General features: G+C 43.6%; 1 protein-coding gene across 11 annotated transcripts in view; it reads left to right on the forward strand.

Annotated features, from left to right (window-relative positions):
- LOC139548022 (glutamate receptor 4) overlaps positions 1–14,803 on the forward strand; it is a 168,009-nt gene that overhangs the window by 104,435 nt on the left and 48,771 nt on the right. For 10 of the 11 annotated variants that reach the window (XR_011669622.1, XR_011669624.1, XR_011669666.1 and 7 more), the window contains 3 exons: positions 4,473–4,640; positions 4,834–4,938; positions 5,987–6,091. Coding sequence is in view for 5 of the 11 variants with exons in the window: in XM_071357685.1 (XP_071213786.1) it covers positions 4,473–4,640; positions 4,834–4,938; positions 5,987–6,091 (378 nt within the window). In the remaining 6 variants the exon portion in view is untranslated. Of the gene's footprint in view, positions 1–4,472; positions 4,641–4,833; positions 4,939–5,986; positions 6,092–7,245; positions 9,047–14,803 lie in introns of those variants that run through there. The other variant, XM_071357935.1, reaches the window with a different exon arrangement.

A 14,803-nucleotide genomic window follows, 5' to 3' on the forward strand; every position in this document is an offset into this window, starting at 1 on the left:
CGAGCGTCAGAGCCGGTGTAGTATGATTCAATCTTAGTTCTGTGTTGACGCTTTACCTGTTTAATGGTTTGTCGGAGGGCATAGCGGGATTTCTAATAAGCGTAAGAGTCCCGCTCCTTGAAAGCGGAAGCTCTACCCTTTAGCTCAGTGCGGATATTGCCTGTAATCCATGGCTTCTGTTTGGGGAATGTACTTTCAGTCACTGTGGGGACGATGTAATTGATGCACTTATTTATTAAATTAATTTTTATTTAACCTTTATTTAACTAGGCAAGTCAGTTAAGAACAAATTCTTATTTACAATGACGGCCTACACTGACCAAACCCGGCTGACACTGGGCCAATTGTGTGCCTCCCTATGGGACTCCCAATCACAGCCCGTTGTGATACAGCCTGGATTCGAACCAGGGTGTCTGTAGTGACGCCTCTAGCACTGAGATGCAGTGCCTTAGAAGCCAGTGACTGATGTGTTCTACTCCTCAATGCCATCAGAAGAATCCTGGAACATATTCCAGTCTGTGCTAGCAAAACAGTCCTGTAGCTTAGCATCTGAAACATCTGACCACTTCTTTATTGACCGAGTCACTGGTGCGTCCTTGTTTTTGCTTGTAAGCAGGAATCAGGCGGATAGAATTATGGTCAGATTTGCCAAATGGAGGACGAGGGAGAGCTTTGTACACGTCTCTGTGTGTGGAGTAAAGGTGGTCTGGAGTTCTTTTTTCTCTGGTTGCACATTTAACATGCTTTTAGAAATGAGGTAAAACGGATTTAAGTTTCCCTGCATTAAAATCCCCGGCCATCAGGAGTGCCGCCTCTGGATGAGCATTTTCCTGTTTGCGTATGTCCTTATACAGCTCATTGGGTGCGGTCTTAGCGCCAGCATCGGGTTGTGGTGGTAAATAGACAGCTACAAAAAATATAGATGAAAACTCTCTTGGTAAATAGTGTGGTCTACATCTTATCATGAGATACTCTACCTCAGGCGAGCAAAACCTCAAGACTTTCTTAAGATTTGATTTCTTGCACCAGCTGTTGTTTACAAATAGACACAGAATGCCAGCCCTTGTCTAACCGGAGGTGGCTGTTCTATCCTGCCGATGCAGCGTAAACCCGCCAGCTGTATGTTATTCATGTCGTCGTTCAGCCACGACTCTGTGAAACATAAGATATTACAGTTTTTAATGTCCCGTTGGTAGGATATTCGTGATCGTAGCTCGTCTATTTTGTTATCCAATGATTGTAAGTTGGCTAATAAGACTGATGGTCGAGGCAGATTACCTACACGTCTTCTGATCTTTACAAGGCACCCCGACCTACATCCCCGATATCTCTTTCTCATGCGAATCACAGGGATTTGGGCCTTGTCGGGTGTCTGAAGTAAATCCTTTGCATCCGAATCGTTAAAGAAAACATCTTTATCCAGTACAAGGTGAGTAATCGCTGTCCTGATATCTAGAAGCTCTTTTCGGCAGAAACATTTAAGTACAAAATAAGTTACAAATAATGCGAAATAACACACACAATAGCACAATTGTTTAGGAGACACGGCAGCCATACAATCCCATTGCCTGGCACTGGAGGATGTCTCAATCCTCTCTCTGTCTCACACCTGTGGACTTTCTCAGTGTTGGAATAGTAGAGCCCAATGCCTGAGGGAGCTCCACTCTTGCTAGGGGGCCATGGCCATGGGCACTGGTGCTTTAGCTAACTTTAGCTGGCCTGCTGCACTTGACTGCACTGGACTGCACTCTATCAGGCTTGGCTTGGCTCAGCTTGGGTGGGCTGGGGTGGGGTGGGGTGGACTACAGTGGGTTAAAGGGACAGTTCACTTTTTTTGACGTTCTAGCTCATTTTTGACATACTGAGGGTGTCGTCATTTCATCCAAACCATTTTTTAAGCTTGTTTGCTGGTTATTTAACAACATCCAGAGTGTAGCGATCCCAGGGGAAACTGATCAAAAAAGCCTTGGGAAATAGCTTTGCCTAACGCAGAGAGGAGCGCGGTTGCTTCCCCATGCTTTTAAATGTACTGCTAACTGGATCAATTCATTTTCACCAGCATGGCTTCATGCGCCAAAAATGCTAGCCATGAGATTCTGGTTGTTGCTAAATAACCAGCAAAGGAACTTAAAAACGGTTTGGATAAAACAACAACAAAGAAGTTGAAAATAAGCTAAAACTTAAATAAATAACTCTCCCTTTAAGGGTCTCGGTGACCAGCAGTCACCCACCACCCGCATCATGAGTCAGAAGCTCTGAGTGCTGAGCTGCACTGCCTTGGGATAGAGGGGAGAAGGAGGGAGGGAGGGAGTGATGGAGGGAGGGAGAAGAGAGAGGGAATGGATGGAGAGAGGGAGATAGACTAGGAGAAGAGTGAGAAAAAACATTGAACCATTTCAGTTTGTCCGTGATGTGTACGCCGAGGAACTTAACTTTCCACCTTCTCTACTACTGTCCCGTCGATGTGGACAGGGGGGTGCTCCCTCTGCTGTTTCCTGAAGTCCACGATCATCACCTTTGTTTTGTTAACGTTGAGTGTGAGGTTATTTTCCTGACACCACACTCCGAGGGCCCTCACCTCCTCCCCGTAGGCTGTCTCGTCGTTGTTGGTAGCCTACCAAGCCTACCACTGTAGTGTCGTCTGCAAACTTGATGATCGAGTTGGAGGTGTGTGTGTGTGTAAGAGTGTGTTTTTGATCCCTTATCACCATTCCAATGTTCTCCCTACCAAACAGCCTCTGTCTCTGCTGTACAGTAGCACCATTCATCATTGCTGTATTGAGTGGAGCACCACTATGTCCTGGTCACAGTCTAGATGGAGGTCAACCAAACAGCCACAACACCCTCATAACTCCTTGGCAGGATTGTCCCTCTTATCTCTTCAAGTGCCCAGACTCTTATTGATGGCCTGCCTGTGCCAGTCGGTGCTAACCTTCGTGCCCAGGGTGCGGCTGGCATCAGCCGGGGTTATCAAACTGTTTATCGCCCCCCTTGCCCCACATTGATATAGGAAGCATGTCTGCCCCGACAGGGGGTTGATGGTCCACAGACACATACACATAGAAGACCCCCTCACCCTCCCACCTACCTACCCTTACACACACACACACACACACACGCCCTGTGCCCCCCACACCCCACACACACACCCTGCGCCCCCCACAGAGAGCTGTAATGAGCGAGGGAGGGATGAGGGAGAGCTGGGTTAATGAGTAGGATTCCCCCAGGCCAGAGGCAAAGTTACAGTGCCTTCAAAAAGTATTCACACCCTTTGACTTTTTCCACATTTTGTTGTGTTACAGACGAAATTGAAAGTAGATTAAATAAAACATTTGTGTCACTGGCCTACACACAATACCCCATAATGTCAAAGTGGGAATATGTTTTTATAAGTTACAAATGAATAAAAAATGAAAAGCTGAAATGGTTTGAGTCAATAAGTATTCAACCCCTTTGTTTTGGCAAGCCGAAATAAGTTCAAATCGAACACATCACTGAGTACCACTCTTCATATTTTCAAGCATGGTGGTGACTGCATCATGTTATGGGTATGCGTGTCATCGGAAAGAACTAGGGAGTTTTTTTTATTTTATAAAAGGAAAAGCGATAAACACAGGCAAAATCCTTCAGGAAAACCTGGATTAGTCTGCTTTCCACCAAACACTAGGAGATGAATTCACCTTTCAGCAGGACAATAACCTAAAACACATAGCCAAATCTACACTGGAGTTGCTTACCAAGAAGACAGTGAATGTTCCAGAGTCAATGATCAACAACCAATTTGACAGAGCTTGATTAGTTTTGAAAAGAATGATAGGCAAATGTTGCACAATCCCGGTGTGGAAAGCTCTTAGAGACTTACCCAGAAAGACACACAGTTAAAATATTTTGTATAGATCGTTGACCATTTTAAAAAAAATGTATACATTTTAATTCCACTTTGAAACACAACAGAATGTGGAAAAATAACTTGTACTTTATAGCATAGGTTATTGTTATCTGATTGGTTATCTGATCTGCCCCGACAGGGGGTTGATGGTCTACAGACACATAAACACATAAGTCCCCCTCACCCTCCCACCTACCTACCCTTACACACACACACACGCACCCTGTGCCCCCCACCCTCCACACACACACCCTGTGCCCCCCACCCTCCACACACACACACACACTGCGCCCCCCACAGAGAGCTGTAATGAGTGAGGGAGGGATGAGGGAGAGCTGGGTTAATGAGTAGGATTCCCCAGGCCAGAGGCAAAGTTACAGTGCCTTCAAAAAGTATTCACACCCTTTGACTTTTTCCACATTTTGTGGTGTTTGGCGTCACACGCCGAGAGAGTTTGTCACAATGCAACAATCTTCCTTGACGCAAATAATGTGTTTTATGCCCATTGCACACACGCAGAAACCTTTCCCTCTTTTCATCCCCCTACCAGACACACACCTGACGATTCTCTCCTGTTCCCCAGTACACGTCGGCTCTGACGTACGACGGCGTGATGGTGATGGCAGAGGCCTTCAGGAACCTGCGTAGGCAGAAGGTTGACATCTCTCGCCGGGGCAATGCTGGGGACTGTCTGGCTAACCCCGCCGCCCCCTGGAATCAGGGCATTGACATGGAGCGCACCCTCAAACAGGTATCTACCACTGCACCTCAAAGCCATTTCGGTTCATGAATGACCTCATTTCTGCAAACTCTATGATATCCACAAAGGACAAACTGTCAACACTACAAACTGTTTCCTATGAAATGTGCTCTTATTTAAAATAGAACGAAGGTATACCTGCATTCTATGTGACTCTGATGATAGTGTCTTGTCCTGTGTACAGGTCTGGCTGCAGGGATTAACAGGTAATGTCCAGTTTGACCACTATGGACGCAGGGTCAACTACACCATGGACGTGTTTGAGCTGAAGAACAACGGACCCAGACGAGTAAGATGACTACTGGCCCACCCACCTAACCCAGTCATTTGAAAACATAATAACTATATGTTTGAATAGCTATTTACTATATGTTTCATTTTATTCTCAATTTCCATCACTGCCCATGCTTTCTAGCTATCACCATAATAACTACACCATAATACCACTATACCATAATAATTTGAATAACAAATGTTTTGTTTGTTTCATTTCATTTTCAATTTCCATGGTTTAAAATGCCAGAAGAGAGTGAACATCTGTTTATCTGTTTCTCATCTTATTATTGTCTGTGTGTCTGTAGAACCTGGGTATTGTGTATTAGTGATGAACAGTAGCGTGAACAGTATACTCAGGCTTCGAGAATGTGTGTGTGTGTGTGTGTGTGTGTGTATTTTGTCATGTTCTGTATATTATTTTCAGTGCTGTGTGTGTGTGTGTGTGTACGTGCAGGACTCCAGCCAACTACGGTACGTGAATAGAGAGAGGTGGAGCAGTAGAGAGAGAGAGAGAGAGAGAGAGAGAGTGATGGAGGAGAGAGAGGGGGATGAAGTGGAGGGGTGGTTGGGCCTACCTACAGGCTGGCTCTGCATGCTTCGGGTCAAATACACCTATGCATACATGTCATCCCTTTCTCTCTCCCCTCCCTTCTTCCTGCTCAATGGCAGACACCAGCAGGATGAAACAAAACCTGTTTAGCTTTATTATATACCATGTATAAAACAGTATTTTGGCAGACATATTCACTTCCGTAGCTTGACTCACCTATTATATGACTCAGATGCATATACTGTACAATACAAAACTAAACATTGTGCATTTTTATACATGGCACAACCAAGCATACAATGTGTGTGACTCTTCTCCTTTGCTTGTATACACAACATATCTCAGATAGTCTCATAGATCCTAACATCACATAATTAACACAAAAATACTGGAAATGACACATACTCTACGGTGAGTAATCAGGACAAACGCATTCAAACAATGAAGAAATCATACCACGCACGCACACACACCCTGGCCGTTCCACTCACAGTCCTCTCATTGTCTCCAGATGGGTTACTGGACGGATTCAGACAAGCTGGTTCTGATCCAGAATGAAGCCCTCAATCCCAACGAAATCATGGAGAACAGAACTGTCGTGGTCACCACTATCATGGTAAGACGCACTACAATCCTACTAACACACATGTACACGTGTACACACACACACACACACACACACAGAGACACACGTGTGCGCACACACACAAAAGAGACACAGACACACACTAGCACTCTCAAGTCTTAAGCTGTGTTCGAATACCCATACTAACATACGGTATACTACATACTTAATGAGTATATACTATTAGTTCATTTTAGTATACTGTAAACGAACGGTATCCTTTCGGTTGAGCGTACTAGAGGTCTAGCGCTCTCAAGTCTTAGTGTTCTCCCCGGAAAAGCTCTACTCTACTTTCATTCAGTCACTCCATCCACTAGGTGTGATGGAGATTGTAAAAATGTCACTAAGTGCAGTACCTACCATGACTAGTCTAGTCCCCTTTATAAAATGCATGAGCTGCATTCTGTATCCTTGCCAGAGACTGCTACAGCCGCGTTTTAACAGCTGTCAGTCAATTTGGCCAGACAAAGTCCGATTCTATTACTCAAACACACGGACACACACACACACACACACACACACACAAACGCACACACACACACACACACAAAAACAGGCAAACGCATGTACTCACAAACCCACAAACACACGTGTGCACACAGAAACATACACACAACTCTCTGGGCCCAACTCTCTCTTCCACAGCACTCATTGTTTACTTACTAGTAGGCCTACAGGACCCAACTGATACCTTGGCACAAAATGGCTGCCTGTTTGCTTGGTTTCTCTTAGTTAAATTTGGACTAATACTGTAACCCTGTCTGTACCACAATTCAAAATGGCCACCGGTTGCATGGAATGTTAACTATGGGTACTAAATTAGAAGGCTTTTCATACTACTGAGCCGAACCGAGCCGAGCCAAAGCAAGCTGTGCTGAGCTGGCCTGGTTACGCATCCATCATAGTTGCTGGAACTGAGCTGAAAAGGACAATGTTAAAAGAACATTTCCACAGTTTGGCACGGTTTGGTTTGGGTCGGCATGATAGTGTGAAAACGGTGAAGATGTGCTGTGTTTCTGAGAGTGAAGGTGGCTGACTAGATAAGAGGAGATGGAGACAACAGGGTAAGAAAAGACAGAGTGAGTAGAGGAGGGATGGAAATGGGATTGGAGAGTCATACCTCAGCAGAATCCTCCTCTTTTCAGCCCCTGGTGAGGAAACCCATTTTAAGAAACTGAGAAACTGGACACAAGCAGAGCCCAAATGAAAGCCCTTATTGGGAAACTGACGGACGGTATTGGACGTAACCAGAGCCAGAGTGAACCCCCTAAAGAAACAGACTGATGAAACAGAGAGCTGCGTCATGACTTCTAATGCACACCTTATTAGTTAACTGACCCAAGGGATGGATCTATCCAGAGCCAAAATGAACCCCCTCAAGAAGACACAAAATGGACACAGTCTGACCAAATTACGTGTTTTTTTAGAAGGAGAGAGATAGGAGCCACAATGGACCCTTCATCGTGCCTAAGGCCACAAGAATGCTTGATCTTCTTATCAAACATCACATCAACATGGTTGTACTTAACTGTGTGTGTGTGCGTGCGTGCTCGTGCGTGTGCGTGTGTCTCAAACAACTCTAGGATATGAATGTTCTTATTGCATGAATTTCCATGCCTGGCATATTCCAGGTGATTATGGTTGATACATTATTTGATATTGAAATGGATGTTAAGATGATTTTAACTAACTAACTTGAAAAATGCTCTGAGGCTGCTCTGAATCTGTGAGTTTCCATTCAGCTTTTGTATATAAGAGCTTTATAACACACCTTCTTAAGCACTGCCTAATTTCAGCTCATACAAACCACATCACCACGCTTCCATAGAGCATGATAATATCAGTGTTTAACTATGCTGGCTGTCTGGGATAGCATCTGTAATGTGTGTTTGCGCTTGATAATGCACTTGATAATGTTTGTTTACTGTAATACACACCAATTAAGCTTTTACTTCCGTATTACATTCTTTGCCAACTATGATAAGCCGAAACTGTAACTCAAACCTGGTTTGGTAATGCATTGAACCTCAACTGTACAGAAGTTTGTTATTGTCAGATAGTTGATCGATAAAGTTTTGGGAGAGGATGGATGAGATATCAGGAGTAGGGCATCATTAGGAAGTCGTCAGTTGTTATACTTCCTAATATGGATGCCGTCTAGGAGCTCCCCCTTTGATTCGCCTATAGTGAAGTGTCATTCACACTAAACTTTGAAAAGAGCCAGGTAGAGTCTGTTCAGCTGTTTGTCATGTAAATATGCAATTATTTCTGATGACAAGCCTTCATTTGGACTGGTATAGTAATCATTCATCCACAGTGGTAGCTCTGAATATGGCTCATCTCGAGACTGATAGTAAACGCCTTTGTCCGTCGCTCGCCCGATTCATAGGCTATATTCTTCAAAGCGTTTCACACAAAAAAGCCATTAAAATTGGTGTTAAGTCAGATAATGAAAATACTTTATCACAATGGCACTCTGACTGAATGTATTTTGGCTTGGAGCTGCACACCTTTTTAGGCCTACAGTACTGAATGTCTCCTTATGGTAGCAAGGTAAACGTCATGTTTTAACCTTCTCAGAGCGTACATGGGATGAAATTGTGCCAAAACCCTACAAGGGACCAAAGGGAAACATTTCCTAATGTCTTTAGGACGTCCCCTGTTTGCTGATTGGTATGTAAGAATCAGAAAGGTATTTGAGAACTAGAAATTAGGGTATGTCAGAAATCAAATACCCATTTCACCCTCATATCAAGGACAAGGCAACAGAATGGTGTTTTATCCCAAACACAGCAGCTGGGGGGACTTACTGATAGCACCTGAACCTCAGCTGAGAAAGCACCTTGGACGTTTTCATCTAGCTTTTTCTACTCATGCTTGAAATGTGCTCACTTTATTGAATGTCATGCAGCCAAGTGAAAAATAAAGGTTTGATTTGTGCAATAAGTGGTTGGCGATGACTGGGACACAGAGGAGCTGTTTTGAGAGAGAGAGAGAGAGAGAGAGAGAGAGAGAGAGAGAGAGAGAGAGAGAGAGAGAGAGAGAGAGAGAGAGAGAGAGAGAGAGAGAGAGAGAGAGAGAGAGAGAGAGAGAGAGAGAGAGAGAGAGAGAGAGAGAGAGAGAGAGAGAGAGAGAGAGAGAGAGAGAGAGAGAGAGAGAGAGAGAGAGAGAGAGAGAGAGAGAGAGAGAGAGAGAGAGAGAGAGAGAGAGAGAGAGAGAGAGAGAGAGAGAGAGAGAGAGAGAGAGAGAGAGAGAGAGAGAGAGAGAGAGAGAGAGAGAGAGAGAGAGAGAGAGAGAGAGAGAGAGAGAGAGAGAGAGAGAGAGAGAGAGATGAATTTTAGCAGGGAGTCACCATTGAGACCAGTGTCTCTTTTAATACAATAGAAATAACTAAAATTCAGCACAGACAAACATAAATATCTGTTGGTCACAGATACATAAAAACACTATCAACTTAAACAAACACATTCTTCATTATAACATTCCTCTGTCCACTCTCTAAATTGCCCCAGGGACACTAAGGTCTCTATGTGTACTGTTTTTGGAGAAAAACTAAAGGCCGATTTACAGTACCTAACTCTGAAGACACCAAAGTAGTCTCCAGAGTTAACCAACCCTGCGTTTTGGTATATCCTTGAGGGGACTAGAAGTCCTCAAAAGGCTAGTAAAACAAGAACAATTCCAGGGATTTGGGAACATTTTGCCAGCCCCCACATGGAAAACAAGCTACACTGAACAAAAATATTAACGCAACACTCAACAATTTCAAAGATTTTACTGAGTTATAGTTCATGTAAGGAAATCAGTCAATTGAAATACATTCATAAGGCCCTAATCTATGAATTTCACATGACTGGGAATACAGATATGCATCTGTTGGTCACAGATACCTTACAAAAAAAGGTAGGGGCATAGGTCAGAAAACCAGTCAGTATCTGGTGTGACCACCATTTGCCTCATGCAGCGCGATATATCCTTCGCATAGAGCTGATCAGGCTGTTGACTGTGGCCTGTGGAATGTTGTCCCACTCCTCTTCAATGGTTGTGCGAAGTTGCTGGATATTGGCTGGAACTGGAACACCATTTCCGTACAAGTGGATCCAGAGCATTCCGAACATGCTCAATGGGTGACATGTCCGGTGAGTATGCAGGCCATAGAAGAACTGGGACATTTTCAGCTTCCAGGAGTTGTGTACAGATACTAGCAACTTGGGGCCGTGCATTATCATGCTAAAACATGAGGCGGTGGATGAATGGCACGAAGGGATGAAGGTATGAAGGGCCTCAGAATCTTGTCACGGTATCGCTTTGCATTCAAATTGCCATCGATAAAATGCAATTTTGTTCATTGTCCGTAGCTTATGCCTACCCATACCATAATCCCACCGCCACCATGGGGCACTTTGTTCTCAGCGTTAACATCAGCAAACCGCTCGCCCTCACGACGCACATCTGCCATGTCCCCGGTACAGTTGAAACCGGGATTTATCCATGAAGAGCACACATCTCCAGCGTGCCAGTAGCCATCAAAGGTGAGCATTTGCCCACTGAAGTCGGATACGATGGCGAACTGCAGTCAGGTCAAGACCCTGGTGAGTACGACGAGCATGCAAATGAGCTTCCCTGAGATGTTTTCTGACAGTTTGTGCAGAAATTCTTGTGCAAACCCACAGTTTCATCACCTGTCCGGGTGGCTGATCTCAGACCATCCCGCAGGTGAAGAAGCCAGATGTGGAGGTTCTGGGCTGACGTGATTACACATTGTTTGCATTTGTGAGGCCGGTTGGACATCCTGCCAAATTCTCAAAAATAATGTTGAGGTGGCTTATGGTAGAGAAATTAACATTAAATTATCTGGCAAGAGCTCTGGTGGACATTCCTGTAGTCAGCATGCCAATTGCACACTCCCTCAAAACTTGAGACATCTGTGGCGTTGTGTACTGTAACAAAACTGCACATTTTAGAGCAGCCTTTTATTGTCCCTAGCACAAGGTGTGAATGCTATTTAATCAGCTTCTTGATATTCCACAACTGTCAGGTGGATGGATTATCTTGGCAAAGGAAAAATGTTCACTTAAAGGGATGAAAGAAAATTGTGCACAGAATTTGAGAGAAATAAGCTTTTGGTGCGTAATACTTTTTTGGGACCAACACTTTACATGTTGTGTTTATATTTTTTTCAGTGTATTTTAAGCTTAGTGGTTAGGGTTAGAATTAAGGTTAGGGGTTAGAGAGAAAGAGACATGGAGTGCTTTGTTTGGTGTATAAAACCCTAGTGTGATTGGATGTTTAAGGTCAATATATAGCCAAGTATATAGTCTAGAGCCATCATTCTGATGCTTCTTGTTGTAGGTACTCCTCATCTATCAGACAGACTGCATCTGTCAATTTGAATGTCAACTCACATGCATTTATTGTCTTCAATATATACGTGTGTGTGCAGATGTATCATGCTCATACAGGGCACAAGGGCACGTGCCCCCTCAGATTTTAAAAAATGTCAGATGTTTAATTAATTACTAAACTTCATATTTAAGCCCACGTTTGACATAATTATTTATAAAAAAAGATTTATCAGCGGTATTTTGCAGAGGGGTCACACTGACTGGACCAGGCAAAGAGTACCCCCCCCCCCCCCCCCCATTCTCCCTTGTAAGTGGTTCCTTCCAAGGTGCAGCGTGGAGCAAAGAGGAGGAGAGAGTGTATAGTGATGGGCAGGACTCCCAGGAGGTATGTTTGTACATCTATTTGATCAAGCTATGTAGCCTATTGATACTTTCTTGATGAATAAATCAAACAAAAATGTTTTGTTTCTAAAACACTAGCCACCTAGCAAGTTTATGATGTTGGCTTTCTGTGGCAATTTTAGCATGTGAATCTTGGTGGGGCAAATTCCTCACATTTTCTTTTAGATGCATGCCAGCAAAGCCACTACACAACACAACACTAAACAATACATTAATTGCACTATAACGGTGACAAACTGTGCCCACACACTGTTAGGGTCTAGATAAAGCTGTCCCAACAGCAGTCCCAACACCTTACCACTGCTACACCTGGCTATCAGCAGAGCGTTGTCAGGCAGCGAAACAGTTCATTCAGCCTCTTTTACTGCCTTATAGAAAAACATAGCTGATATGGCTGACTTGCTTAAACAAAAGTGGTTTCTACTGACAATTGAGATGTACAAACTATGGCATAAGGGGACGGCGAGCGGATAAGAGGCATTAATGAACAAGCTAGGATGGACCTAGTCTATATATATACTGTAGTATATATAATTCAGAACTTTTGAAATGTACAGCGACAGAATTCAGAACATGGGCCATTCTTACAGTATTCTCCCTGTACACCAAGTCAGAACCGTAGGATAAATAAAGGGGGCATATAAGCAGACAATGAAAGCTCTTACAATATTTCATGATAACATTTATCTAAAACAGGCTATAGGCTACATGTACACCACCAAGTCAGAACAGTAGACTAAGTTATGAGGGGAAAAGGGACCACATTATTAGGGTGAGGCACATGGGCAACTAACATCTTACTACAAAACATACACTTAGTATTGCTTTCTTAGCTACAGTATACATACATATCTCCCTGGCATGTTGCAGCAGCATACAATAAATTTTTGGACTCACCTTGTGCTGTGCTCACTTGAACAGGAACTCACTGAAGTCCGAGATTTCCCAATTCCAAGATTCCTGTTTTGAACGCGGCAGAAGTCCTGCTGGATTGACAGCATGGCAAATATTGAATGTTTATCCTTTTAAGCTTGGAGACCCTTAAATCCAGACTTGGGACCCCACTCCACTGAATAGCAGGCTAGTGATTGCATTGCAATGCTTGCAGTTAGCCACTGATTCCTTCCAAACCACTCATTGCTGAATTTGCGATTTCCAATTTGTGTAATGTTTATGTCCAATGGCCGATGAGCACCAATACGTTTTATCTATTCTTTCTCTTCATATGTGACCGACCGGCTCAAATCATTCTTATGTAGCAAAATTTGAAATTTTGTTTTTTACATTAGTTAAATGTGGAGACTTCGAGCTACGAAATGGTATATCATGCACTACAGTTGAGGAACAATAGGAAAGTAATTCTGCATTGAAAGTTGATAAACTTGTAAATTAACTTTTGAGAAAATGGCCTTTGAATGTTTTGGTACTACTACTGGAGAGCCCTTCTTTGTCTATACCCATTCAGCATCATTCACACCCTCTTAAGCTTTAGCCCCACCCATCTCTTTAAGGGTTGATCCAAGCGTTCTGTACTAACAACAGAAGTCAAGAACCCAAGCTAACTTGCAAGCTGCTTCCAGGCACAAATGAGAGAACAGCTCACTGAACATTACTCACCCTAGCAGAGCTGGTTAGGCTGTTATGTTATCCAGATCGTTGGTGACTGCAACTGTTCTGTCAGATTGTCTGTTTGTAAATTCAGAGCGTTTCGCTCTCGGAGCATTCAGAGTGCACTCTGGACTCTGGCCGATGAGTAGGGTTGATCCGAACGTTCTGACCTAACAACAGCAGTCAAGCACCCAAGCTAACTGGCTAACGTTGGCTAACTTGCTAGCTACTTCCAGACACAAATGAGAAAACACCCTTCTCTGACCATTTTACTCACCCTAGCAGAGCTGGTTAGGCTGTTTTCATGTTATCCAGAGCGTTGGTGACTGTAACTGTGCTGCTGGCAACAATTTAGTTACGGTTGTCAGTTAAGAACAAATTCTTATTTACAATGTCGGCCTTGGAACAGAGGGTTAACTGCCTTGTTGAGGGGCAGAATGACAGATTTTTACCTTGTCAGCTCGGGGATTTGATCTAGCAACCTTTCAGTTACTGGCCCAACACTCTAACCACTAGGCTTCCAGCCACCCCCATTAAAAAAAAAAAAAGCAGCGTTAGACAGGATTACCAAGACATACTGACCAGCTCAAATAGATAGAAGCGTGCTATACTGTATGGCAGACCAATCCAAACTCATCTCTCGGCATGTCCAGCAAACTCATTATCTCAGCCAACCATGGCTAGTGGGAAGGTCTTTTTCTGTGGCTAAACCAACTAGACTTGTAATTTAACAATTTTATTCATATTTACAGATGGCATACAAGTTTGTTATTAAGGCACATGAAAGTTCACATGTTCGAGAAGGCATTTCTGCCAAGAAAAAAAAAAATAATGTTCAAACGGCTCTCCTGTGAAGTAGTGTCCCACGACATACGCCTAGTTTCCTGTAACGGGTCACATATGACAAGAATTGAAAATAATTTGCCCGTAGATTGTCGACTTGATTCATGATGACTGCTAGCTAAGATTTTGAAAGTATCAGTCCAATCAAAGCTACTGTAGATATGTAACGTGATTTGAAATCATTATATATATTTTTTAACCTTTTACTTAACTAGGCAAGTCAGTTAAGAACAAATTCTTATTTACAATGATGGCCTACACCGGGCCAATTGTGCGCTGCCCTATGGGACTCCCAATCACAGCCGGTTGTGATACAGCCTGGATTCGAACCAGGGTGTTTGTATTGACACCTCTAGCACTGAGGTGAGGTGCCTTAGACCGCTGTCTAAGCGGTGTCCCCATGAGTGACAGAACACTGAACCAATCACGGCACAACTAGAGAACATTACCAACCCCTACACACCGTATTTTCCGCTGGCTGTCCCACCACCACAGAAAGCACTGA

This window comes from Salvelinus alpinus, chromosome 1 (genome assembly GCF_045679555.1).
Source record: "Salvelinus alpinus chromosome 1, SLU_Salpinus.1, whole genome shotgun sequence".
NCBI lineage: Eukaryota > Metazoa > Chordata > Actinopteri > Salmoniformes > Salmonidae > Salvelinus > Salvelinus alpinus.